A 25,000-nucleotide genomic window follows, 5' to 3' on the forward strand; every position below is an offset into this window, starting at 1 on the left:
TCGGAAAATACCATAATACTTTTTGTTTGTCCCCCCAAATTTTGCATAACCATTGTTTCCAGTTTCTCATGGGACTTACAATGATCCCAAGAGAAACCAAAAACATTGCCTATTCAAACTTTGGGGGGACAAACAAAAAGTATTATGGTATTTTCCAAAGTGGCCTATAGCAGACAGTTGCTGACAAAGATTGACCATATTAGTCCATATTTAGTAGCATTATTTTGCCCATATAAGAGAAAATCTCTTAATTACAATTATTATACAGATGGTTATTTTTGTTTCAAAGTTGATAACGTATGTCAACTCGGCTTCCTAAACTTGCATTGAATCCAAACACGATACATTTTCAACTGGCGCCCACGATTCACTTGTAGTCTGCGGTCAACGTAGTTCTGTTCTTCAAGTAAGCCCGCCGCTTGAAACATCCGGGTTAGGTCATCTGGAACACCAAGGGAAGAGTGCAATAAAAACAAATACTCACCGAACCAAAGGCCCAACAATTCAGATAATCAAAAAATGCCCAAGCCTCCAAGAGCAATTGTTCTCGTGTTTTGAAATTTGTTTTAAAGGATATTCTTGATCTCTTAGATTTCGACAGTTGCTCACATTTTTTACGGGAAAATTTGAGTCAACTTGGTAAAGTCCTCAGTATTATTTTCGACTACGGTACGGTAGAAAGAACTTCTATCAACTGATTCGGTTTCTAGAATGGTAAATAGAAGTACATAGTTCTAAATTAAAGGCTCGAGAGAGAGTTGCGTAAGTACTCTCAACCCAAACAAAACTAAACCAAGAAACAATATATGGAATCAAATGAGACTGACAAAATGAAAGACTGATGATAAAGGGGAAAACCGAAACACCAAGAGAAAGACCTACCAGAACCAACACCTTCAATCCGCATAACACCGAGTTCGGGAATCGATCACATGCCGGGCCACGCTCTCAACAATGAGCGAACCCCACCAGGCCTACCTACTCATAGTTAAACGAAATTAGACTCTGGAGATGGTGATACAATTCGATCAAAGGTCTTCCAGGCAGATCTTGCCCGAGGGAAAAGGCAGGGGAAAACAAAATGTCCGATGGGGATTGGTTACTTCGTGCGGCAGCCAGGGCCAGGGGAATTCACTTCTTCAAAAAGAGAAATAAGATGATGGCACAGTCACCTGCCGGCAGCTGACAGTCGGCTAAACAGATTGTAAAATGTGCAAAGTGAATACAAGCCGAACCCTGAGAAGAAAATAACTCGTTATAAGGCGGCACAGATCGTGTCAGTGGTAGTCACTTCAACAAGCAATAAACTGCACGTGTGCATTCGCAGCAGGTTAGTGAATCAACAGCCACGTGTTTGCTCTTTTGGAGGTTTAATATGTTAGTCCAAAGTTCTCTTAATCTGATACAGCTTATTTGCACTTTTCAGAAATTTAATGGAAATGACAGCGGTGGTGTACGCCTGATATTTTTGTTTGAATAGCATTGCACACAGGAATCAAATGACCTCGCATGCAAGGATCAAAAGGAGTGTTGCAAGTTGGTGATAAAGTCATTGAACTTGTTTCCATTTACGCAACCAACATAAGCAATTCTGTTTGTTACGGTGAAAGACAACGCCAAGCGACTTGCTGCATCTGATTCTTTTAAACACAAGAAGAGAAATCAAAAGCCGCCTTTTTTAAGCCAAACAGTCGCCAAGCTACAAATCATTCACGCTGACCTGACACCTGGTTCTTAAACAAGCTTTAAAGAAACACTATCTTTTATTGTCTACATTGGTTTCTTCAATATGAACAAAAGAATAAATGTGAAAATAGGAAACGCGAGAGCTTGTTCAATCTAATTGAGACGAAAAAATGATAACCTATTCCTATTGGACTACATCCTATCACGTTTATACTTGTTTTCCATTTAGCGACAGTCCATAGTCCAAAAGGAAGCTGAATCTTGTGGTTTAATTAAATTAATGTCTTCGCGAAAATAAAAAGTGCAAAACAAAACACTCAAAGTGTGACCAAAAAGGTTTAGGTAGGCTCAAAGCCTCAAACACTAGCAGAGAATGACAATGGAATGACAGCGAATTTGTTCATAAAAGTAAGGCGTCGCTTTGCTGTAATTTGACGTCTTTCACCAAATTGATACACGTAAATGGGAAGTCGTTAAACACCAATGGGAATTTTGCTAGTTTTCTCCAAAATTTGTGAAAACACGTCCAACAACCTTGTGACTGTCAATGCTGATGACGCACACCATGGGAGTTTTATGATCCGGTAAAACCAAGCATCTCTTATTAGACACTTGGGCGGAATAACTTGCTGATAGGAATGTTTTTCCTACGGAACCTGTTTAAGAAAATCACTAAGTAACGCGGAATCATTTTCGTTGAGTGAAACGACAGCAGCAAAATGCGCTAATGTTTGGAAGTTTATTTCCTTGGATTCTCTGGCTGTTTTCAGATAATTACTGAACGACGTGATGGTGCTCTTGGAATTTTTCTATGATGCGGGTTTCCGGCCCAACAATCTGCATTGGCCTTATTTTGCGCTTAATAACATTTGCGCTCTGACAAAAACAAAAATGGAACCAATTACACTCTTTTTTTTCTTTTAATGAGAACGTCTAATTTTGGAGGTGAGGCAGAACTTTCCTCTACGTTTTTACGATGTGAGGCTGAAAACGTTCTTAAGATGTTCTTAAATCATTTACATCAGACTTTGCTTCACCTGATGACTCTTACGGTATTATTTGGAAGTTATTTTGGAACGATTATAAATAAGAATTGCTCATTATTACAAACTGAGTTGTGTATCATGCAATACGAAAACCATTGTTATGTTATACAAAATATATGTCATACAAAATCTGGGTTAATTTAAAATACAAATGCGCTAAATGAAAACGTTCATAATCGACTCTCAGCCTGAGGAATGTTCTTGATATGTTCTTAAAATTTGGTTAATTTCAGCCTCAATGTTGTTTTATACAAAAAGAGTGTATGTCGTTATGTTAATAAAAGGTTTAAAATTCTAACTCTCCATTGTATAATTGGACGGGTGCGCTGGCACTGGGCTGACGGTCACCCTTAATAGAAATTGTTTTTTCGGAGAACAGTTGGTTAAAACACTTTTCCCACCAAAGGAAAGCGTTTCAGGTTTTATTCCGCCTAACGACTGACGATTTTAGTCCTCAAGGGCCAAAGGGTTATCAACATCAAGGTCCACATAACGCTCCATTTAAACTTATAAAAACAGCAAACCGCTCTTAAGTTTCCGCCCTGAAATAGATCACGTTCTCTATGACACAACTATTATTAATAGATTGCAACTTCACAGTTAAAAGTAAATTCAAAGTGTGTTCCACTGAGAGAGGAATAAAAAAACATCATCACGAACAGGAAATGGACCGAATGTAACCAAGCATTTGACGAGTTAAAACAAAAATTAACAATTTCCAGTTCATTGATCGAGATCCGCCGGTCATTCAGAGGCGAAGTAATCTAAAAGGGACTTATCCCAACACAGTTTTCAATATTAAGAAGATTGTAAATAAAATTCCTTGCATGGTTTCAGTAATATAAACAAGCAAAAGTTTGTCTCCCTTTTTTAATCCCAAAAAATCAGCCATAATAATTGAATTGACGTCCGATTAAAAAAAAAAGCTGACATGATTTGAACAATAATTTACTTTAGAGCGCTGACCTTGGGCGGAATTGGGATCGATAAGTTTTCTTCTTGCTCTTCACTCTCACCTTGGGAATACAAAAATTCCATAGAGACAAGTTGTTTGTTGTTAAGATTTCCATCAAAATGCATTTTTGGGGTTATTAAACTAAAAACAGCTTGCTCTATAAAATCTTGAGTGCGATTTCATCTTCCAACATAAAATATTCCAAACAAGATACGAGGTAATATTTGTGGCCTTGTTAAGCGCTGTTAGATGATATTAATTATCATATAAAATCACCTGCTTCGTAAAGAAATGGCAAACTAAAAATTTGAGAATTTTTCACTTGGGATTCCTACCGTCTCTAGAACACTTAAAGAAGAATTTTGATAAAAGCTTATCAGATGAACACATCAGTTACATATGCGTTAAACAAGCGCGTAGCTTTTCGCCGAAATGCAAATGTTATCATCGGATAGTGTTTGATTTTGATTTTCTTCGCGACATGTTTGAGGTGTTATTGTTCTCGGCAGTTAATTATCTGCTTGTATTGACTTTGGGTGCATGACAATAGGTCTGGCTTGTGAACAATAGAAGTGAACCCACATCACCTGTTGTTTTCTGTTTTTCAGATCAAACAAAAGTCGATGTGCTCTGCAGCTCAAGTCTCATTTAACGACATTGGAATTTCCTTGAGGTTGGAGCTTCTTGAAATCTAAGGATGGGCGAGACGGCAATGAGCACTTTGCGTCAAAACGTCGTTTGTCATCGGGCTGATGCCAGGCAGGGTGTGAATTTTAATGTAGTTTCAACCGGTTTTCCAAATACGGCAAGGCTGCTTTATTTTCATCCAAGCCAACCCCCCGGCGTGGAATGGCAATAAAGGAGTATTGCACCTGACAGCTGACGTCACATATAAGCCACCAATAAAACGCAGTTGAAGCAAAGATTAGCTGGAGTCACTTTCATAAATGCACTGATCATCGAAAGCCACACGCACAAGTGTTTCCAGTCTGGCTGTTTCCAACTTGGTGTCACAAAACTAAGCAAAAATGCCAAAAGCATTCTTAGTGAAGAAGAAAACCGACAAGATCAAACGAGTTCCTTCAAATTTTATCCCAGCCATTCCGGTAATCGGTGAGTGAATTATCTATTGTATTTAATATTCCAATGCACTTGTCACACACAGGACAGGTAGCTTAATGCGCACAGAAGAATTTCTTCATTCGAATCAAGTCAAGCGCGCCCTATTTCTTGCTTAAGGCGTCACTTTCCAAGGTAAACTAACACATGCCTGCTCATTTGCCGGATTTTTTTTAACGGCTGGCATGGCAAGGGTTGCTAACAGCGGGCTGAATAATTTGTAAATCAAATATCTGATTTCTGCCATGTGTTTTTCTGCACACGCAACAGGTTACACTCGAGATTTTCAACATCCTGACACTCAAAGTACCAAGCAAGCAGGAGTTGCCTATCAAATTCCTGCTGAAATCTGCTGGCAAAAGCGGCTTTTCTCGTATCCAGCGGAAGTGACAAGTCTTTCAGTGACAAGAGAAGAGTCGGCTAAAAGCGCTAACCTAGAGTCCAGTCAAAAACAAAAACAAATTGATTTATCGAGCATCGATGAAAACAGCCATGAAATCGCCGCGGGGCAAACACCGACAAACATCTACGAATGTCAAGATTGCAGAAAAAGTTACTCGTCTGTCACTTCTTTACTTCGTCACCAGCAATACAACTGCCATCCACACCACAAGCGGCCTTTCCATTGCAAATATTGTGAGAAACTCTACGTGTCGCTCGGAGCACTTAAAATGCACATCCGAACACACACACTTCCATGCAAGTGCAAAATTTGCGGCAAGGCCTTCAGCCGACCTTGGCTACTCCAGGGACATATCAGAACACACACCGGGGAGAAGCCTTACAAATGCCCGAACTGCCAGCGAGCTTTCGCCGACAGATCCAACCTCCGCGCGCACCTACAAACTCATTCGGAAGTCAAAAAATACTCTTGCGGCCTCTGCACAAAATCTTTTTCAAGAATGTCGCTGTTACTGAAGCATGAAGGCAGCGGATGCCCTGGAAATGGCCCTTGAAGCTTCAGCACAAAGTCATTAAGTTATTCCAGTACTTTCGATTCGTCATCGAAGCGAAACTTCGGCTTGTCAAAGTATAAACGTTTTTCAATTCTGCCGTAATAAGTTTTTGTTGTGACACATATTTTTGTTGAAACGCGCGCGTGAAGAAAAATTAACAGTGAAAATGCGAGCATGAGTATGTTCAATTTAAGACTGTAAGCTGAGGGAAGTGTTGGTTGGAAAGCATGGCGATACATGTTTTTCAAAGATAGCAAAATAATCAAAAGATGCAATCGAACAATTTACCATGACAACTAGTCTTACAATACTCAGCCTTACCAAGGAATTTACATGCCTCTTCTAACGCAGACGATTTGGACGTTAAAAGCGTTCCCGGAAAGTTAATCTGGCGGTGTTTTTTCGATAGAAGCTCGTTTATATCATACCTAGAGAGAGTCGGAATAAATAGCTAATTTACATTGACGAATTAGTCCACTGTACAAAGTAGATTGCTTCAAAATAAAAAATAAAAAAATGGTGATACGGTCCACACAATCTATCTCCGCCTCTCAGCACAAAAGACACCGCTCTAATCATGCAGATATTAAACCGCGCCAAACACCTGTCGGCTTCGCTCGAGATTAACCTCGAAGTAAGGAAATTCCATTACAGCAGCTGAAATGCAGATTTGGAAGATAGATCAGAACTCGCGCATGATAAATTCACTTGATAAACAATTTATAAAGCTACAAGAGATGAAATTTTAAATCACCTGCTGAAGCTCTAAGTGATCGAAGAAACAATATAAAAAACTGCTCAGCTGGACCTCTTTTTCTGAATCGATGTAAATTTTATTACCATTCGAGGAGGATACAAATTGCAACACGGTGTTTTTGAATGACTGATAACTGCAAAGAGTTCGGAAGAGAAAAACAACAAAGAATACAAAGAAATTTGGCTCAGGGCTTTAGCTCTTCCTGTTAATGAAAACAAAGGGTCCATTTAACGATTGAAGTCCACAAATCAGCCAATGAAAGGAAGCCGTCAACCAGTCAAAGGGAAGTTCATTTGTAATCACAATTAAACCAGATTCCATGAGTATACTATTTATTGAACGCAGACAAACGTTTATTCTATTTACTAAAATTGGCGTCCTTCGAGAAACTTCTTTGTTAGATTGTGGAAAGCGCCACATACGATAACTTTCTGAGCTTTCAAGGGAAAACTGGACATTGCCAAAGAACGACAGCGAACACGAAAGCAATCTCGTGTTAACTGAAAATGCTTACTCCGCACAACATACGAAGAGTATTTTTTCGTTTTATCGCACAAAACCTGCCATTTATGAAGTGAAATGTATTCAACAATGAACCCTAAGCAATATCTTGCTATTGACGAGTGTCTTTTATGACTAAATGCCATCACGTTCCAAGTTCGACTTCAAACCCGACGACACAAACCCGAAATTAACCTTATGCATCCGGGTTATTTTAGCAATAAAGAATTCCAAATCACCTGTTACGACATAAATAATTTCCCTCATTAATCTTAGCTTATGACAACAGACTATATTCGACCTTCATTTTCTCGTCCAGTCTTCATAGATTAGCTTGGCTGCTTTTCTAATCGCAAATTTGATAACTGACAATCATTGCGGATCGTGCATCGAGCGCGCTTGCGATCCTTTCGAAAACAAATTCTCCAAAAGACGGTACAAAAAGACTTAAAATAGGACAACTGTAGACTTCCGGACCAAAAGATCAAAATAAGATGATCTCATCGGTTGCACCAGCATAAACTGAAACTAGTTTAGAACAGACCACCTTAAAGATATTCTCAGACGCACCCGCTAGTTAAATGTAATCTTGTAGCCTGGTTGTAAGGCAACAGCAACCTCAGCCATTGGGTTTATCGGAAATATGCCGACAAGGCGAGCGAAATATTTTATTTGAAACTCGAGAATTAATTTCACCTGCAGATATTTATACTTCAGGTTATTGTGACCTATCAGTATGGAGTGTTTTTTTTTAAACGAGAGCATAAGTCATAAAAGGTTTAATGACAAGTGTTGTGATGATCAAACAAAACGTTCATCGAAGCACGAACTTCCCAAGAAGATATTTTTAGGTTACAAGTGAAAATGCCATGTAAAGTGGATATGAAGATGACTTGTGTAAAAAATCTCAACACTGATATAGAGTTGAAAAAACCTGTGAAGAGACAAAATGTTGACAAAAATCTCAAATTGTGCGAAATAATCTGGCCCTTCAGTCGTTTTTGCTCTACAAGATAATACTAGAACGTTATTAAATAGCTTGTTTGTCATCATTCTTTCAGAAAACACGGCAACTCTTTATAATGTGAACTCTCGTTTTCATCAGATGAAAGGGACATTCTATCAGTGCCTTCAAAATATTTATATCCTGTGAACAATTTTATCACGCATTGATTACAGAGAGAGTACGCGACAGCTAACCACGGGGCAAATTTTCCGGCCAAAGTTTAAGAGCTTTTCTCTCTTGAAATTCCATTCCCCGTAAAGCAGTGGTTCGCAGCTGGCTGTAATCTAGTGCCAGATAAACAAAATGAAAACAAAAGTCGTTTCCGGAATTAAGAAAAAAACACTTACTCTATTGGAGGTAAGGGGGAAAAATTGAAGAAGCAAATGGCAACATCTAAAAAATGTATAATTTTTCAACATGTTGAAGCTTTCTAACGAGAGATTTCCATCAAAACTTGGTTTTTCCAAAGTAAAAAATCTCCTCCACCTAGAATTTCGCGAAAAAATTGTCACAGGCACCCCAATCATAAACGGCTAAAGCTGACTCCCGGTTAAAATTTATGGAAAAAAACACACAAAGATGTTTTTCTAAATTTGGAAATGCCATTGTGCCGTTAAAATTATTGGGTGTGACCACTTAAACAAACAAACCCTCAACCAATTAACAACAGGGCTCTCTTACAACACGACTTTCGCTAAAACATTCACTTGCACTTTCGCAAAGTTATAATACTTTTTAAATTGAAAAAATAAATGAATGGTTAAAAGAGTCACTTATGAGAAAAGCAAGAGAAGAAAGAGAATGTTGAGTTACTCATTGTTTAAAATATTCGCTACTTTAAACTTATTGAACATTCCCTGTTTCCGCTTTGCTGACAATGCAGTACATATCACGTACGACAACAAAAGATAACAAGTTGAGGTAAACAAGCTTTGAAAACCGAGCCAAAGGGATCAATGAAACGTATTTAGTCTCGAAAACATGCTTCCTGTTCCGCAAGAATGGAATTTTTGTCAGACAAAAAATTGCTATGCGCTGAAGAGGCCTTATTTGCAACTTTGCATTTAGAACATGTTCCCGAGTCTTATAAAAGAGCTGTTTTAAAAACCATGCACCAAAAACGTATAACGCCAGGAGGAAAAGTAAGAGGACTTTCTTTTTTTATGACAAAATTCTTTACAGTAACAGCCATGAAGCATGCCGACAAGGCTTTCAAAGCCAGCGACGGACGGGTAGATACATTTCGAATGAGTACTGTTGGTTTATATGTAAGCATCATCTCAAATAATGCTTACTTAAGCCTAAACACCCATTTTAAACGGCGTTGATCAACAGTATTTAAGTCTAAGCACCCTTTTTAAAAAGTTTAGCTTTCGATAATTGTTGTGATGGCCGATTACTCCATGTAAGTGAAGTGAAACCGTTGCAATTCCTGGATTTATTTGCATGTGGCCGTGTGGACGAAAATAAACAAGGTATGTGCAAATGTAAGTATATAATAAATTCTGTTCTTTCAATATTACTCATTCGAAGTAGTATTTTTAAGAGTTGGTCCATTTTACAGGGGCACCCAACGTCAATTTTCGGAAAATATCTGTTCGGAAGACGATTTGAGATCTAGAATTTTCGGAACATTTGTTGTAAAATTTCTTGCTTGTCTGCCTCTCCTAGGATTTTCGAACATCTGAAAATGGTATAATTGCCCATTTTTAACGGATTTTTTCCCTAAAAACGTCATCTAGAATTTTCGGGAGCCTTTTTTCTGGCTGAAGTTTTCGAAAAGGTAAGTTTTGATCCCTATAATTTTCGGATAGCTAGACTTTCAGCTAGGAAATCCGAACAGATGAAAAATTTTTAGGGGATAAAAATATGCCTCTTTCTACCGTTAAAATACTAAAATACGTTTAACAATGCTACGTTTAAGTGGTTTTGAACTATATTCTCGTTGGGTGCCCCTGATTTTAGGGTAGTCCATTTTGGTAGCTCATCGGGGTAGTCCATGGACTAGGGGGTAAGCGAAATGTACCTACCCGCCACGGACGGGCCAGGAGTTGACGGAGTTAACCGACGCTGGCAAGAAATGCCAGCAAAATCCGGCGCTCTTACTAGCTACATCATTTTGATCTCACGCAAAACGAATTAAGAGCAGCTTAATAGATGAGAGGTTTTTATGATCAGACTATTTTATCATTTCAACTCAAGATGAACCGCCTAAAAGAGCAAAATAAAAAGCAGCTAAGGCCGGAAAGTAGTGCCATGTTGCCCGTGAAGAGCTGACCCCTTCAAGCTATTGTAGACATAGTTTGGCGCTTCAAGCGAGTTTTAATCGTCACATACAGGACTCAGAACCGATCTCGTGCAGCACATTAGACAGGAGCACTCCTACAAGAGAGCAACGCTGAACGTTTTACTATACATTTTCCATTGACTTGGACGCTACCACCTACGTAAACTATTGTAGTAACCGGTGTTTTCTTCCACGCTATCATCGGAAATATCACTTGTCATTAAAGAGATGGACGACGAAATCTGAGCAAAAAACTGAACATAGCAACAAAGAATCAATGGTAAATTTTACTGTTAGTCAACCAAAATGATTGAAAGCAAACGTTTGGGTCGTCGTTCCACAACGTCCCTTTTGACTTAAAGCTGGCCTCATACACCACAAGCCTTTTTAGACACATCACGCCAAGCGGGCCACTTCTACTGGAGAGAACAAGACAGCCACAACACCGGGGACTTCATCCCCTACTCTTCTCGAATAATGTGTGGGTTCGTGAACGTCCCACACGGGAACTTATGAACATGAAGGATATTTGTGAGACGGGGCTTACGGCTAATAGTCCTTCTCCGAGAACACGAAGTCTAACCATTTGCTGATAAATTACAAAGGCAGCACTTTCTCCTCAGTTATTTTACGATCCTGAGCGTGATAGAGTGTTATTCAGGCCGGGCATCGAACCCGCGGCCTCCCACAAGACAGCCCGATGCTCAACCAACTGAGCCACCGGTGCGCGATAGCTTAACAAATAAGGCTACAGTAGTTCGAGCTTGGCGACGCCGGGTGGTCAACTGTTGAAAGTTAGACACGCGTCATCAAAGAGAGGGTCTGGTAATGACTATTCCCAGGCGTTGCCGCGTTTAAACCAAAATTGGGAGCTTTAGCAACGACAACGGCGACATCAACGAGAACGTCATAAATTTGCATATTTAGTGGCCAAAGACATTACCTTTGCACGCTCTGCGCGTGCGCTTTTCATTTTCGTCTATTTCTTTGCCATCATCAGCAAAACAACAACGTCAAATGACCAAATTTGAGGTTTTATGAAGGACGTCAGCATTTGAAGATAAATTTTCATTTTCTCCCCTAAATAAAGCATCGCTCATAACGTTTTCATTCCTGAGGGACTGACATACCTTTCTCACATTAAAAAACTTGGAATAGTGGTGAAGTGATTACAATAATGAGAATTTATGTTTTGTGATGACGTTATCGTTTCCGTCCCCGTCGTCGTTGCTAAAGCTCCACATTGATTTGTGGGAAACGTAACACGGCTGTGGACCAATCAATTCATTGCTTTTACAACCGCAACTATTAACGCACCGAAGGTAATTATCTACAGTTCTCGCAAAGTATGCGTGTACCTTGTGTGAAGAAGTAAACCCTTGTTCCATCTCCTCGAACGTAGAAATTTTCGGCTAAGCATTTCCCTGGAAAAGACAACGTCGATGTTGGTATCCTATCCTACGTAGCTGGCGGCGCGCACGGGTGAAGAGAAGGGACGTTTACATGGACAACACACAAATATTGACACAGGGATGACCATCGATTACCGGACGCCATCTTGACGAATATTTAGAAATACAACGCATGCGTCAATAGTTCCAGTCCACCACGACTTGACGACTCGTACCGGAATGGGAGTCAATGTAGCGTTTACATGATACCGGTACAACTTTTCATTCCGTTATAAGAATTGCGATCCGGTACAACTACCGGGATGAACTCATACCGGTATGAGTTGCACTGGTATGAGATTTTTCACCGGTATCATGTAAACAAATACAGAGCGATAAGTAAGAACCGGGATGAACTCGTACCAGAATGAAACTCGTACCGGTATCATGTAAACACCCCCCTAAGTCATTGAGAATGTTCCGCTTGATGAAAAAGAGAAAAGTTAACACTTGTCTCTGGCACAAATACTAATGATATCTGCTCATGTTGGAGACAGAAGTTAAAACAGAATCACTTACGAAGCCAGTCTCTTTTTTTTTTCCTGCACAAAAAAAAATTAAAACCTTCCACCATCACACAAATCGCTCTTCTGCTGACAAGCTGCCTGCCTCGGGAGACAAGGCGGCGAGAAACGAAAGTAACTTACGCCTCGGTTTAAAGCCTACCTGTCTCACTCCTACCCAGACAAAACGTTTAACTGGATCTTCAGCATACAATAAGAGCGACGAAGTTACCTTTCTTAAATCGAAGTTGGGCCATATCGAAACGACCATAATCTCTGAACAGAATTAATCCACCGGGTTTTAGGAGCTACGGAAAGAAAAGCAAGAAATAAATTAGGATTTGTCGGATGATGTATCTTACAGGGTACCTCGATCGACATATCGACCGATGTATAGGTCGGCTCTCGGTCGTTAAACGGTCGACATGTCGGTCGAGTGTCGGTCGAATGTCGATCGAGTCTCGACCGACATACCGACCGATAGATCGGTCGATATGTCGATAGAGGTACCCTATAAGATACATGATCCGGTTGATCTACGTTGTTCCAGTGCCTAGCAAAGTTCCCTTGACTTATTGCTGTTTCTGTTAAGGTGGAATATATCAGAAAACTTTGTTAGACATCACGGGTCAAGACGACCACTTTTTGCTGCAGAGAATTGGACAGTCCATGACGTCAGAGTGCAAGGGTTCTTTATCGCCCTACAGAGTTTATGAAGACTGAAGAGTTGCAACGTGATCGAGTCCTCAAATCACCTCTAACCTTCGACCTTGGAGGTCGTTACTAAGGCAGCGCAAGGGACCGTAAGTTCTACGACGGCGACGTCGACGAAAATGTCACCTCAAAATATCGCTTTGCTTTATCAAAAGTCTTTCGCGGTTATTCTATCTCGTTCACGTCCTACAATGTGGGCGAAGTATCCTACTAATAAATTGGTACGAGCAGTTACAAAGTGAAAATGGAGAATAAAAGATTCTCTGTTGCATTGCTCACGTTGTCGTCAAAACCTCAAATTTGGTAATTTCACGTCGTCCTTATGCACAGTACCGCACGAATCCGTGCTAAAATCCGTGCTGCACGTGCAGCACGATTATTTATGCTCTTTTAACCAATGATATCATTGTTTTGCGGCGTTGTTGTTGCCGTCGCCGTCGTAAAATTTTAAGCTCCCTACTTTCTCCTCGGTGCGGTCTTGATTCGAACCCGCGACCTCCTCCCCGAGGGGAGGCCGATGCTCGAACGACTGAGCCACAGGACCCCGGCAACAATAAAATGCCCAGAAAATTGCAATTAAGTTACCCCGCTTCCAATGGGTTCTTAGAAGCAGCAAGAAAAAAAACGCTCAAGGTACTCAGAAACAAAACGAATGCATACCCTGGATAATCTGTAAATTACATCTTGCATTCTGTGGAGAATCAAAATTCCTATTAGGTAAGAAAACAACAGAAACGTAGAGAAGACAAGGATTCTTGAAAAGGGGGATTTAAGACTCCAGAGGGGAAGGGAGTGTCATGAACTTTGATTTTATCTTTGGTCCATTACTGGGGTCATTATAATTATATTATACGTGATCCAATACAGTGTTTGTAATTGGCGTTTGAGTTATCCTTTTAAGCTTGAAACAGAAATAATGTGATTCAATCGGCCGCCAGGTCACTAAGTCATTCATGCTTGAGAAAAGAATTGTAGAAAAATCTGTTTTCACCAAAAGAGATTGTTACTTGGGTTTTGTAATATCATTTTGCTTTAAGAGATAAATTGCAAAGTGCAAGCAACTATGAGTACCATGAAAGCACACTTACTTTTCTGGATGAATTGCTGAGAGAACAAAAATTAGGATAATGATGTCCAAACTTTCATCGGGAAATGGAAAGACAAATGTTTTGTCAGTAATATCACACACAAATGCATGACATCTATCTGGATTGTAATCATAGTGTTCCTAAAAAAAAAGAGTTTACTAAGTTAGCATGTTAGAACTTTAATGAAACACACAAATATTCCATGACTTTCCCTTAAACTTTGTCCTCTCTGAGAACTGGCCAATAATACCAATGACATTCATATATTGTTAATAAAAGTTGTCAAAACATGAGCACAGGTGACGAAAAAAAAAAAAGAAAAAGAAGTAAATAATAATGTGCAAGTACTTATCAGCAAAATACATCTTTACTCAATACTTGACAGATGACTTCAGGCTTTTAACAGAGCAAACTTTCTAAAGGATCATTACAAAGGTTGATAACATGGCCGGCTGAAAACTCATCTTCAAAAAGTAAAGACAGATAGTTTTGACAAGTCTGCTAATCAAAGTGACAGCATTTTGGAAATACATTGTAGATTCAAAAGAAATGCAACATGCTTCGAATGTACACTGTCAATCTCAGTTCCTCAATCAAGGTAAACTATTTACCTAATTGACACTTGTACATTCCATGCACATTGCATCTCATTTTAGTTTTTAATCATATGCAATACATTTTTCACAAGCATGTTATTACATAATGAGATCCCACTATAGATGGTTTTCACGTGACGTCATCGCTGCCATGTTGGTGGATGAAAACAAAAGATATCTCATTAGCGTCTTTTGTTCGTCCACCAGAAGTCGTACGTTTCTCTATTGTTATTGGAGTCTCTGGAGATTGGTTGAAAACGTCCTATAGTTTCATGAATTTGAAAATGGTGAGTGAGTTATCGAAACATCATTATACCTACTATCACTGATTTTTATTCTTAATTGTTTATCTTAAACATTTCAGGCTAGCATACAGATATTTTTTATGCAGTACTCAAACTCACCTTAACTAAACTTATGGCATTTGAAGAGAAATCACAGCAGTGAACAAACAGGTGTGGATCACTATGATTTAACAAAATGAAGATATTCTCTCTTTTTCAACTCAGTAATAATTCAAATAGGAGAAACAGCAGAAATATATGATAAATCCAATATAACATCTTACTGAATTTTTTCATTTAGATATCTAGTACTACAAATACTCAGCTTTGCACTGAGTTTGTAAATGTGATAGTACAACACTGCCCTCACTATTGTAAACATTACTTTTGTATGGAGTTATCAAAAATGTTAATATAATAATCGGAACTCACTTATTTGCCTCTAAGATGGGAAAAACTGTATTTCCCACCCCACATCCAACCTAAAACATTGACAAGCAAAAAAAAAATCAGTAACTGGGGACCATTTAACCACTGTAACAGTATCACTGTTTCAAGTGTGTTTTCTTTAGACTCTGAGATATTTACCTCAAGAATTCGTTTGTTTTTGTGACTGCCAGGATATGCTTCTGAAAAAAGTGTACTAGGTGCTAATTTTTTGTCAGTCTTCTTGTTGTTTAACAGATTATTCTCCTCCTTTGCAGTTTGAACATGACCAGACTGTATTGTATCTGAAACGGGCAAAGTTGGATCACTTTGCATTGTAATATTGTTAACATGTCCAACATCAGCTTCGTTAACCACACTCAAGTTCTGTGAACAGCTGGATAACTTTGTCTCCATTCTTGAATCCACCTCCCCATTTGTTGTCTCCAAGTTAATGTTGTGATCATAATGAGAATCTGTTGAGTCTTTTCCTGACAGTTCGGGAAATTCTGTGAACAGCCAGTGACGATCTTTAAAAAACCTTCAATTTAAAAGAATAAATTAAAGGGTAAAGTCTTGGCAAAAGGACCTTTTGAAAGAAATAATGTCACAAAAACGTATGATAATAATGATAATAATAATAACCCTAACAATATTATAATGACAATAATAACAACAACAACAACAACAATAATAATAATGATAATAATATATTATTATATATTATATTGCTGTATTTCAATTCAATAATATTCTTAAGTACATGTATAAAGGCCATTAGACAGACATGGATAAATTTATTATTATTATTATTATTATTATTCATCCCACATTTTCACCATTGCAACCATTTATCTACTTTTCCAACAACTCCGTTCATGAACTAAGCTAATCAGTCCTTCTGTCACTATACTAATCACCTGTTCTGATGCTGCATATAAAATTCATCCCAAAAGTTACTGGCTTTCTCCTCATACAATGCTACAACATGATGACAAAGAGAAAAAGGTAACATTACAGCACTCCAAAGAGGAATGGCAGAGAATTCGTCACGGGTATCTAAAGAAATCCTAGTAAAAATAATACTTTGTTCAATTTTTCACAGTTTAAGTTTTTCATGTTTTACTTGAGAATTTTCACCAACCTATTCAGCTTATTACTTTCAATAAAATATAGCAAAACCCATGCATTACAAGGCAAAAGACAAAAGTAGGAAAATACAATAAAGTACCCTGCTGATCTTGCCCAAGTTTTTCTTGAGAATTTTCATTAATTTTTTGTAATGCAGATTGCTCTTGTTCACTGTCCCATTCCACATTATCCCTGGATGTGAAAAACCAAACTTTATTAATTTTGTATATCATGCAGTTAGCCAAGTGAACACTATAGAACATCAAGGCAGCATATCGCTCTGACGTTTTTAAATCCTACTCCCAACCTCAACCTCAGGGCAACCCCTGGAATAAATCCAACCTTTGAGTCAGTCCCATGGTCTCACTTTCTACGGATACAGATGAACCTTAATTATCGGGACTTCTTGATTATCTGGACTTTTTTTCTTGATTATCTGGGGGTGCAGGGATGGCGCAGTGGTGAGAGCACTCGCCTCCCACCAGTGTGGCCCGGGTTCAATTCCTCGACTCAGCGTCATATGTGGGTTGAGTTTGTTGGTTCTCTACTCTGCACCGAGAGGTTTTCTCCAGATACTCCAGTTTCCCCTATCCTCAAAAACCAACATTTGACTTGATTTGCGTTGATTGTTAATTTCACTTTACAGTGTCCCCAATTAGTGCTCCAGTGCTAAATCGACTAGACACTTAAATAAAGTTCCTTTCCTTTCCTTTCCTTTCTCTGGTCACAATTTTTCACGAATATTATAATTTGAGAAAATAGAGGCAAGTGGAGTTTTCTGTGTAAAACTCTTAAGGAATGCCCCAATGCAAGCTAATTTTTCAATTCAGCGGTGACCAGATTTCGAGATTTCTATGTGCACAACCAAACAAAATCCTTGAAGGGGGTAGTTTCTAAAGAAACTGTGGTACTATGTTGGTGGGGAAGTAGTATACAAACATTTTGGTTTTATCAACGGAGTTGATAATGTAAATTGGTCACCGTAAAGAAATTCTAAAAGCTGACGTTTCGTGCGTTAGCCTTTCGTCAGAGCAAATCCTTGCAAACTACGTTACATCACAATTATTAACCTCTAACAGCTGGATTGGATGGATTTTAGAATGCCCACCAAATATCACATTTGAGGTATCAAGCAGTGATTTAACAGAAATCTTTCTTTCGACACCAATTTGAGGAAGACTGCATGACAATATTGTAAAGAAAAGTCTGTTATGCCAAATTAATTTGTAAAACTAGTTCTGGATCTCGATCGTTTATCTACAAGCAGTACGTTTAATCTCATCTTACCATGCATTATGTTCAAAAACTTTCCTCGGATCAGATAGAAACCGGTTTCCAAACTGGGGTCGTAAAACGTCTCTGTCATCCGCCATCTTTTCTTTCTATTGCTCCCAGGCCTATGGGAGTCTTGTGGCGGCGCAGTGGGAAATGGCTGCGTCGAAAAGTGGGACGGAGACGCGGAGAAAAAAGACGCGAGGACTTACCATTTGTTTAACTTTTCATCATATTTCGCAAAATTCTCGTCTGTTGATCGTAACTGCATTGTACCCCAGTTTTAAGTTCATCATTTGTACAATGTAAAGCAAGTATTGGGGTTAGGGTTTAGGGTTAGGGTTAGACCACAAAGACAGTCGGCTTTTGCGACTCGCCCACCTCCCCTGATGGCGGTTGACCAAGCTCCTATGTGCCCATATCCTTGTCGCATGCCTACTGCCTCATCAGTCGCGGACTCTTCCCATACCTTAATCTTATGCGATGAGGTAATGAGTATGCAGTGAGGATATGGTACTACCAAGTTACACAGTGGAACAATTTAGGCAACATGAACGAAACGTTGGTAAGATCATTTCTCGGATCATTTTACCATTCCCCAAGTATATCGAGGCTTAAATTTCAATCATTGGACAACCCCAAGCAGAGATTTAAAATTACTTCCACTTTCTGCATCCTAACCTATAAATTTTTAATTATGCATTTCACTCGTAGTTGTCTGTGTCACGTGACATTTCTTGACTAAAGACGTCATAACGCTTGTTTTTGACATTGGGGAACGTTTACCCTAAAAAATTCCGACAACTTTTTCCTTGAAACTGCTTAAAACAACCATTAAAGTATAATTATACCTATTAATGTGGCATCGTCCATTTTCATTGTGACTTCTATGGACACTTACTACGTGACTTGACCTGTTTTTTTCTTTTAATATTAATTTACCGTTTCCGTTAGGATAGGGATATGATTAAAAGGCAGAATGATAAAGCCTCGATAAGAATTCTAGTGGAAAACGTAAGCTGAATCTCAGTTCTCTCTCTCTATGATGCAGACTCGTTTACACCAGTTTAAGTTACTCTCAATGCACATTTAAACGTGGGAATGACTTGAAAAAATTGCTCCGTTATACCAACTTTCGGAATGACGTCCGTGCGGCTCTCCCCGTTGAAATCATTTTATTGCAGAAAGGATGGGAAAGTTTGGATAGATCATTCCAGATTGCGCGCGAAATGCACTGTTCTGTTTTTAGTAAAATTAACTGATATATTCTCTGTGTACAGATATCAAACGTTTTATCCAGTCTATAAAAGTATATTTTACTAGATACACGTATACATAAATAACCTGAGATATGATTAAAAATTGTTCACGATATTGTGCCTTTAGCAAGAGGATGCAAGTGATTTTAAAACGATTTGTGCCTTTTGCATTAAGGTTAATAAGCGGCCTTAATAGTTTCAGGCAGCAGTTTTACTATCAGTTTATTGCCAAGGACATCTTTCCCTCTTTTTCTTTGGAGCGCATTGCCAACATTTGGGTTTACGTTTGCTACCAACTAGGCTTACCCGGAATAAAATGAAAAAAAGTTGGAAATATAGCCTAATTTCGCATTTGGTAAGAAAAGAGCATGAATTTCGGTGTACCAAACTGGAGAACACAGCCCAACCAACGAAAATGATCGAAGACTGGGCATTTTTCACTTTGCCACAAATCTAACGTAAGTCAACGTTTCATAACTTTGTTGCCAAAGTGGCTGATAGCTTGTGCGTTTCCTGACCTTCGGTGAATTGAGTATTTCTTACCCAGGTAAGTGTGGAAGATAAGCAAAAACCCTGCAGGAAGACAGGCGATTTTTAGATAGAGATATATTTTATTTCTTTCAAATATTTAGGTATGGATACGAAACATTTTAAGTTGCTAAGATTTTCTTCCGAAGTAGCAACTTTTTTGTTCTTCAATTTTAGACTTTTTTCTTTGCTTTTCCGTAGAGGCTGTCGAGTGTCAATCCCGTGAACACAAAAAGAACACCAAACCACTGACGAGTGATCAGAGAATTGCCAAACAAAAGCACGGATCCCAGGATGGTGAAGAACTTGCGTGTGGTGGTCATAATAGAACAAGTCAGAGGGCCAAAGTTTGCAACGGTCATAAAAATGAAATTCTGAAAGGAAAAATATACATTTGCGTTAATGGTTTGCCTTATTACGTCTGATCGTCATCTCCGGTGGCTACTTAAGAAGTAAAAATAAATTTGACTTCCAAACGTTTCATATGAGGAAGGACAAGATGCCCGCGCAAAGACAACCTGTGGGCAGGCCTGTCTTCGCGGGGCAAGCGAAAAAGATAGGGGACTGGGTAGGAGGAAGACACAGCTCCACTCTACCTCTGAATTGACGATTATCGTTAATAGGCCATTTTCGAAATATCAAATATTCAGCTTGATAGTGAGGACAAAAACAATATAGAAACACGTTGGAATGAACGTGAAAAATATTTGCATATCATCCACTTTCCTTTGTCTTTGTCCTCTAAACCTCTCTTTCAAGCTGAATCTTAATACATCGAAAAAGGCCTATTCCTTATTTTCTATGAAGTTACTACTATCATTAATTTAGAAAACTGGAAGTTTGATATCGATTATGGGAAATGGTAACAATTTTTTTTCAAGAGACAACCCAAGTGTATAGACACAGGACTCGAACCTGGGAATGTTTGTTGATTCACCCTTCAACCTAACCACTTTACCACCACACCGCCATTTTTCCCAGAGTCAATATTTTAAGGTTCCTGACCGTGCCAACCTGATTACTAGAAAGTGGCTGATGGCGACGCAGCGCGACTGACGCGTGGCTCTCCCACATGGAAAGTAAACAACATTCGCAACTTTGCAAACTCTTTTTTTCTTAAAAATTATGCGGACGTATCATCTTCTGGAAATGTTTATCTATCTGTAGGAAGGCTGAAAATTCTTTGGAGTCCAACAGAAAACAATTCATTTCCCACTGTTCTGAACAACTTATATGATTCAACCATCGATCGAGGGACACAGCCGTCCTTGGAGTCGTGAACGCTACGGAAAACGAGCAAAAATCGCCAAAGGAGGATTCCCATATTTGTAGAGCAAGTGAAGAAGATACTCCAACAAACTGTGTCCCTTTTTACAAAGAGCTCGAGGTTGAGCTCTCGACCCAATTCCACCGATTTCTTCGCTCAGGTAAACATTAGATCTCAGGCAGAGGTACGCGCGTGCGTGCACGCGGTTGGGAATTTCACGCATGCTCAAATGGCGATCTTGACAAATTCCTGTGAAGTATGTTGTCATTCTCGTCACCAGAGCCTCGGATAGACCCAAGGCTCTGGGAAACTCTATGTAGGAGATCATGCGCAGTAGGGTTCTCACAGCCGAAAATTGGCTATTTGAACTCTACGGCGCCTGCTCACTCCTCGTGCTAACATGAATGCACCAATTGGAGACGATTTTTATTGTTCTTCACGAAAACCAATGAGAAGACACTTTGCTTGAGGGTTTCCCAGAGCTCTTCTCTCCCTCAGTCAAGAGAAGAGCTCTGGGGTCGAGATTGGTATGTTGTGCGATGGAAAGATCGCGAAACTTTCACATGAAATATCTCCAGTTTTCTTCGGTGAAATTTCTTCAAGTTTTGCAGAGCGGTAATGACTCTTTACGCCTTCCGTCTGCCAATTCATCAAGGCAATTTTCTTAAAGTGGAGCTAAAAAAAAACAAATTCGCCAAAAACGACGAAACTTCCTTTTTAACCCCTATTTTTTGGCCTTCAGAAGATTCCTCTGGACAAATGTCATGTAATGTCAAAGTTAAGGAATTTTTCACCGAAGGAAAAGGAAGAAAATCAAAGTAAAGGCAAACACTATAAACAACCTATCTTTAGAGAGTTATAATTGCAGGTAAAACCCCGTTAATTTAACAGAGATGGTTAAAAAGAGTAGTTCTATCTTTTAGAAGTCTATTTCGATAGACTTGAGAGAGAGGAGATTAAGAGCAATGCAAAAATTCCCGTGGATAGTTGATACTAGCGTGCGCCAAATGACCAGCGAATAACCAGATAGAGCCACCTAGAGTACATGATCATGCTATAAAGTTACTCGGCAACAAACCGCAATACTTAACACTGCAAAAGGCCGGTGACCAAACTTAACGACAAAGCTAAACACTTTAAAATCAAAGCTTAGGCCTAATTACTGTTCAGCGGTAATATTCCCTGCGAGAATTAAATAAATCTTTTTCTTTTCCAACGAACGCGGTGTCTCGATTCTCAGTGGTTGAGGGGGTAAAAAGCGGCTCCTAAAGAGTGGAATCCAATCCACGGATATGACTTTGAGTTTCCATATTTTCTCTGCTACTACAAGTCCTGGGGCACAGTGTCCTAGATCAACGATGATAGTTATTTCTAAGCAAATTAGAAATTGCCGATACTCGTTAATTTAGGGAAGATATCATGTTGCTTTCTCTCTCTCATAGGGAACAGAGAGCATGCGCAGAGAGGAAAGAAGGGTCACCACAATCATGCCCACGCGTTGTGAGTTGAAGCAGGCTTGTCATCTGGCCTTCAAAATAATTTATGTCGATTAATGTTTTACTGGCAAGATGATCGGCTTATTAACACGATAATAAGAATATTTAGGATGTAGAAGAACAGATTTTGATCATTTGGATTTCTCAGGGAATTAAAGAACCGTGTCACGGCTGACTTCCCCTGAGCTCACGCTGAACTTGGCGCGATTAAATCTAATTGTCACATCCGCACGGGTGATTTTCGGGTTCGCAGGAAAAATGAAAACTTGCAAGTCACCTGAAGAGTTAATTAAGCGGATTGACGCAGACATAACGTTAAACGCTTCAAAACGAGCCAATCAAATATACTCTAGGTTATACACTGTAAATTTTTAATTAAAAAGGAGATAAAGAAAGCTTATCACATTTCCATCAAACCAAGACCCCGGCCGTAGACATCTTTTCAGACAGAAAGGTTCCTATTGTTTGTCCCTGTTCCAAAAGGAAGCAAATTTTCCTTTGAAAAACCCATCACCCTTCGGCGGTATTTTCAACAACGAGACTCAAAGTTGACACGATCCACTATTTCTTTTAATGGCGGTTTAGTTGTTTGCAATGTTTTTTGTATCCTATATTAAGTTTCTCCTGAGGCAAAATCCTATTGGATGACGAACAGGAAATAATTTCCGTATAGAACACCAAAGCCGAAGGTGCCGGCATTAAGCGGGAAGTCCGCAATCTCACAAGGCGGCTATTAAAGAGGAACCTCACCAGTTTGATCTCAAAAGACGTGATGTGCCAGCTGTCTAACAAGGCATCAAGACATCTGACGAAATCTTAAAACAACGGCTAAGACGTAAGTAGCAAATTTTGGAATGATTTCGGCCGTAATTTCACTAACAATAAAGTCACGCTACCATTCTTAAACGGGGTCGATGCAACCCATAAAGAAAAACTTGCCAGTGCTTTTGAGCATACTAAACGCAATCAACAGAGGATAGAATATTTTTAAGTTCTCAAAGATCAAGGAATCATGAAGAAAAAAAAAGAAATAGAAAACCTGTATTTGCAAGTGACTTACACCTTTAAAATAGTTCATCCAACGTTTGGTGCTATAATTTAGAGCACTTTAGGGACTCAGAACCGAAGAGACAGGCTTGTGGCAAAGTCGCATTCACTTTCCAATGAAGTGGACAAAACAATTGAAAATTTTCCAGTTGACAAACCATCCACGAAGAAAAGACGTGTGGATGTGAAGGGTCGTTTTCTTTATGCTATTTTGGTTTAGGTACAGTGTTTCACACGACATCTGCTCCAATATTAAGGATTAAAAACGAAAATATACGTAAAAATAGAAAAATTGTTGACAGGATGTCACTGAAATGGAGCATTTACTGAAGCCGAAAAAAAAGGCAACCAGACGGAAAGGAAATAATTAAACCTCTTTAAGATCTTAGAACATAAGATCGCAATTTCCGCTCAGCAAATCTTAAATTGTACAAGCTTGACATTAGAGATTTGTATTCGATGAGAAAAGAGAGTGCTGACTTTTATCAATTTGTGATACTTGACATCAATTGTCAACGGTTTAGTCTGTTCTTAACACAAAGATGAAAAAGAAAAATTAATCCCCTTCAAGTTTCGTTATTTTCAGATCTTAATCGGTTGCAGAAAGACTTAAGTCAAAATGAAAGAACACTTTCCCAAAAATGAAAAATTCTTATTTTTGCTTTCATCATCCTCTTCAGGAGACCGGGAAAATCGGTAGAATAATGGGCCTTGGAATTAAAAAAAAAAAAAGAAACATTTCATTTTGAAGTACGGGTTATAAATGAAAGGCATAAGAGATCCTCGCAATTGTCTCTTACAGAAACTGACTTGAAAAATTCAGGCGGCTTCATGGGAGAGTCGAGCCTACGACCTCTGCGATGCTGGTGCAATTCGGCTCTGCCAACTGAGCTACGTATCCATTCAGTTGGAAGCAGGTCAATTCGTTGTCCTTTCAGATGGGGGCAGGGGGCCGTTTCTCGAAAGTCCCGAAACTTTACGGGCAATTTTCGGGTGTCACAATTCCCTTTGTAACTCAAGAACGGAGAGCATTTAATTCGTCAAACTTCACAGTTATTTTTCTTTTTGTTACCTTGAAAACATGTTAAAAGATCGGCTTTCCAAAACAAGCGGTTCGCAATTTCACTGGTGGCTTTTCGGGTTTTGGGACTTTCGAGAAACGGGCCCCGGGTCATTTGGTGGCCGCGCGCGCGAGGTACATGTGGCAAAAGATATGCTGACCACATATTTAAGTCCACTTTATTCACTCTTTTCGTTGCAGCTGCAACTTCTCACTTCTCATTCGCGATGCTAGAGAAAAATGAGACCAACAATAGCCTCGAAACTTTCCAGGATCCAGCCTTCCAAGACCTTCTAGGCTGGGCTATTTCCTATGCTGTGGTGGCAATCGCCGTTATCGTGGGCAACTCACTGACCATAGCCGCTTTCAGCACCAACAGAAAACTTGCGCAATCGCGAACTAACTACTTCGTGGTGAGCCTAGGAATAGCGGATTTCATGGTTGGCGCATGCTCCATACCAATGTATGCGGCAGAATTGCTTTTTTATCATTTCCAAGAAGAAGAGAGAAGTATCAGCTTTCATGAGATTTCTTTACCGGTGGATGCCTTCATGGGCTTCGCCTC

At 39.3% G+C, this 25,000-nt stretch overlaps 4 protein-coding genes across 8 annotated transcripts in view; 2 read left to right on the forward strand and 2 right to left on the reverse strand.

Annotated features, from left to right (window-relative positions):
• Nucleotides 1-203: 203 nt before the first annotated feature.
• Nucleotides 204-17,904, reverse strand: LOC138042105 (tRNA N(3)-methylcytidine methyltransferase METTL2-like). Of its 2 annotated transcripts, XM_068887862.1 has the most exons (11): nt 17,794-17,904; nt 16,607-16,698; nt 16,296-16,356; nt 15,538-15,916; nt 15,382-15,431; nt 15,070-15,130; nt 14,070-14,209; nt 13,642-13,672; nt 12,500-12,575; nt 11,672-11,737; nt 204-442 (listed from the first exon to the last, which is right to left on the reverse strand). In XM_068887862.1, the coding sequence occupies exons 1-11, from the start codon at nt 17,877-17,879 to the stop codon at nt 303-305; spliced, it is 1,182 nt and encodes a 393-aa protein (XP_068743963.1). In that variant the 5' UTR covers nt 17,880-17,904; the 3' UTR covers nt 204-302. The 2 variants fall into 2 exon arrangements, with proteins under 2 accessions (XP_068743963.1, XP_068743968.1); XM_068887867.1 differs by lacking the exon at nt 16,607-16,698 and having other exon boundaries at nt 17,794-17,891.
• On the forward strand, nt 3,722-6,285 carry LOC138042138 (zinc finger protein SNAI2-like). Its single transcript, XM_068887935.1, has 2 exons — nt 3,722-4,800; nt 5,077-6,285. The coding sequence occupies exons 1-2, from the start codon at nt 4,716-4,718 to the stop codon at nt 5,760-5,762; spliced, it is 771 nt and encodes a 256-aa protein (XP_068744036.1). The 5' UTR covers nt 3,722-4,715; the 3' UTR covers nt 5,763-6,285.
• Nucleotides 17,905-19,628: 1,724 nt separating the features above from the next.
• LOC138042117 (solute carrier family 35 member B1-like) overlaps nt 19,629-25,000 on the reverse strand; it is a 16,737-nt gene continuing 11,365 nt past the window's right edge. For both annotated transcript variants that reach the window (XM_068887879.1, XM_068887890.1), the window contains exon 9: nt 19,629-19,939. In XM_068887879.1, coding sequence (XP_068743980.1) covers nt 19,739-19,939 — 201 coding nt within the window. In that variant the 3' untranslated portion in view covers nt 19,629-19,738. The remainder of the gene's footprint in view (nt 19,940-25,000) is intronic.
• LOC138042124 (adenosine receptor A1-like) overlaps nt 19,946-25,000 on the forward strand; it is a 6,394-nt gene continuing 1,339 nt past the window's right edge. Inside the window, exons 1-2 of one of the 3 annotated variants that reach the window (XM_068887904.1) lie at nt 19,946-23,163; nt 24,637-25,000. The exon at nt 24,637-25,000 is cut by the window's right edge and continues 1,339 nt beyond it. In XM_068887904.1, the coding sequence (XP_068744005.1) occupies nt 24,663-25,000 (338 nt within the window). In that variant the 5' untranslated portion in view covers nt 19,946-23,163; nt 24,637-24,662. The other 2 variants (XM_068887913.1, XM_068887921.1) reach the window with 2 other exon arrangements.

The sequence above is a fragment of the Montipora capricornis genome, chromosome 1, assembly GCF_036669925.1.
Source record: "Montipora capricornis isolate CH-2021 chromosome 1, ASM3666992v2, whole genome shotgun sequence".
Taxonomy (NCBI): Eukaryota; Metazoa; Cnidaria; class Anthozoa; order Scleractinia; family Acroporidae; genus Montipora; species Montipora capricornis.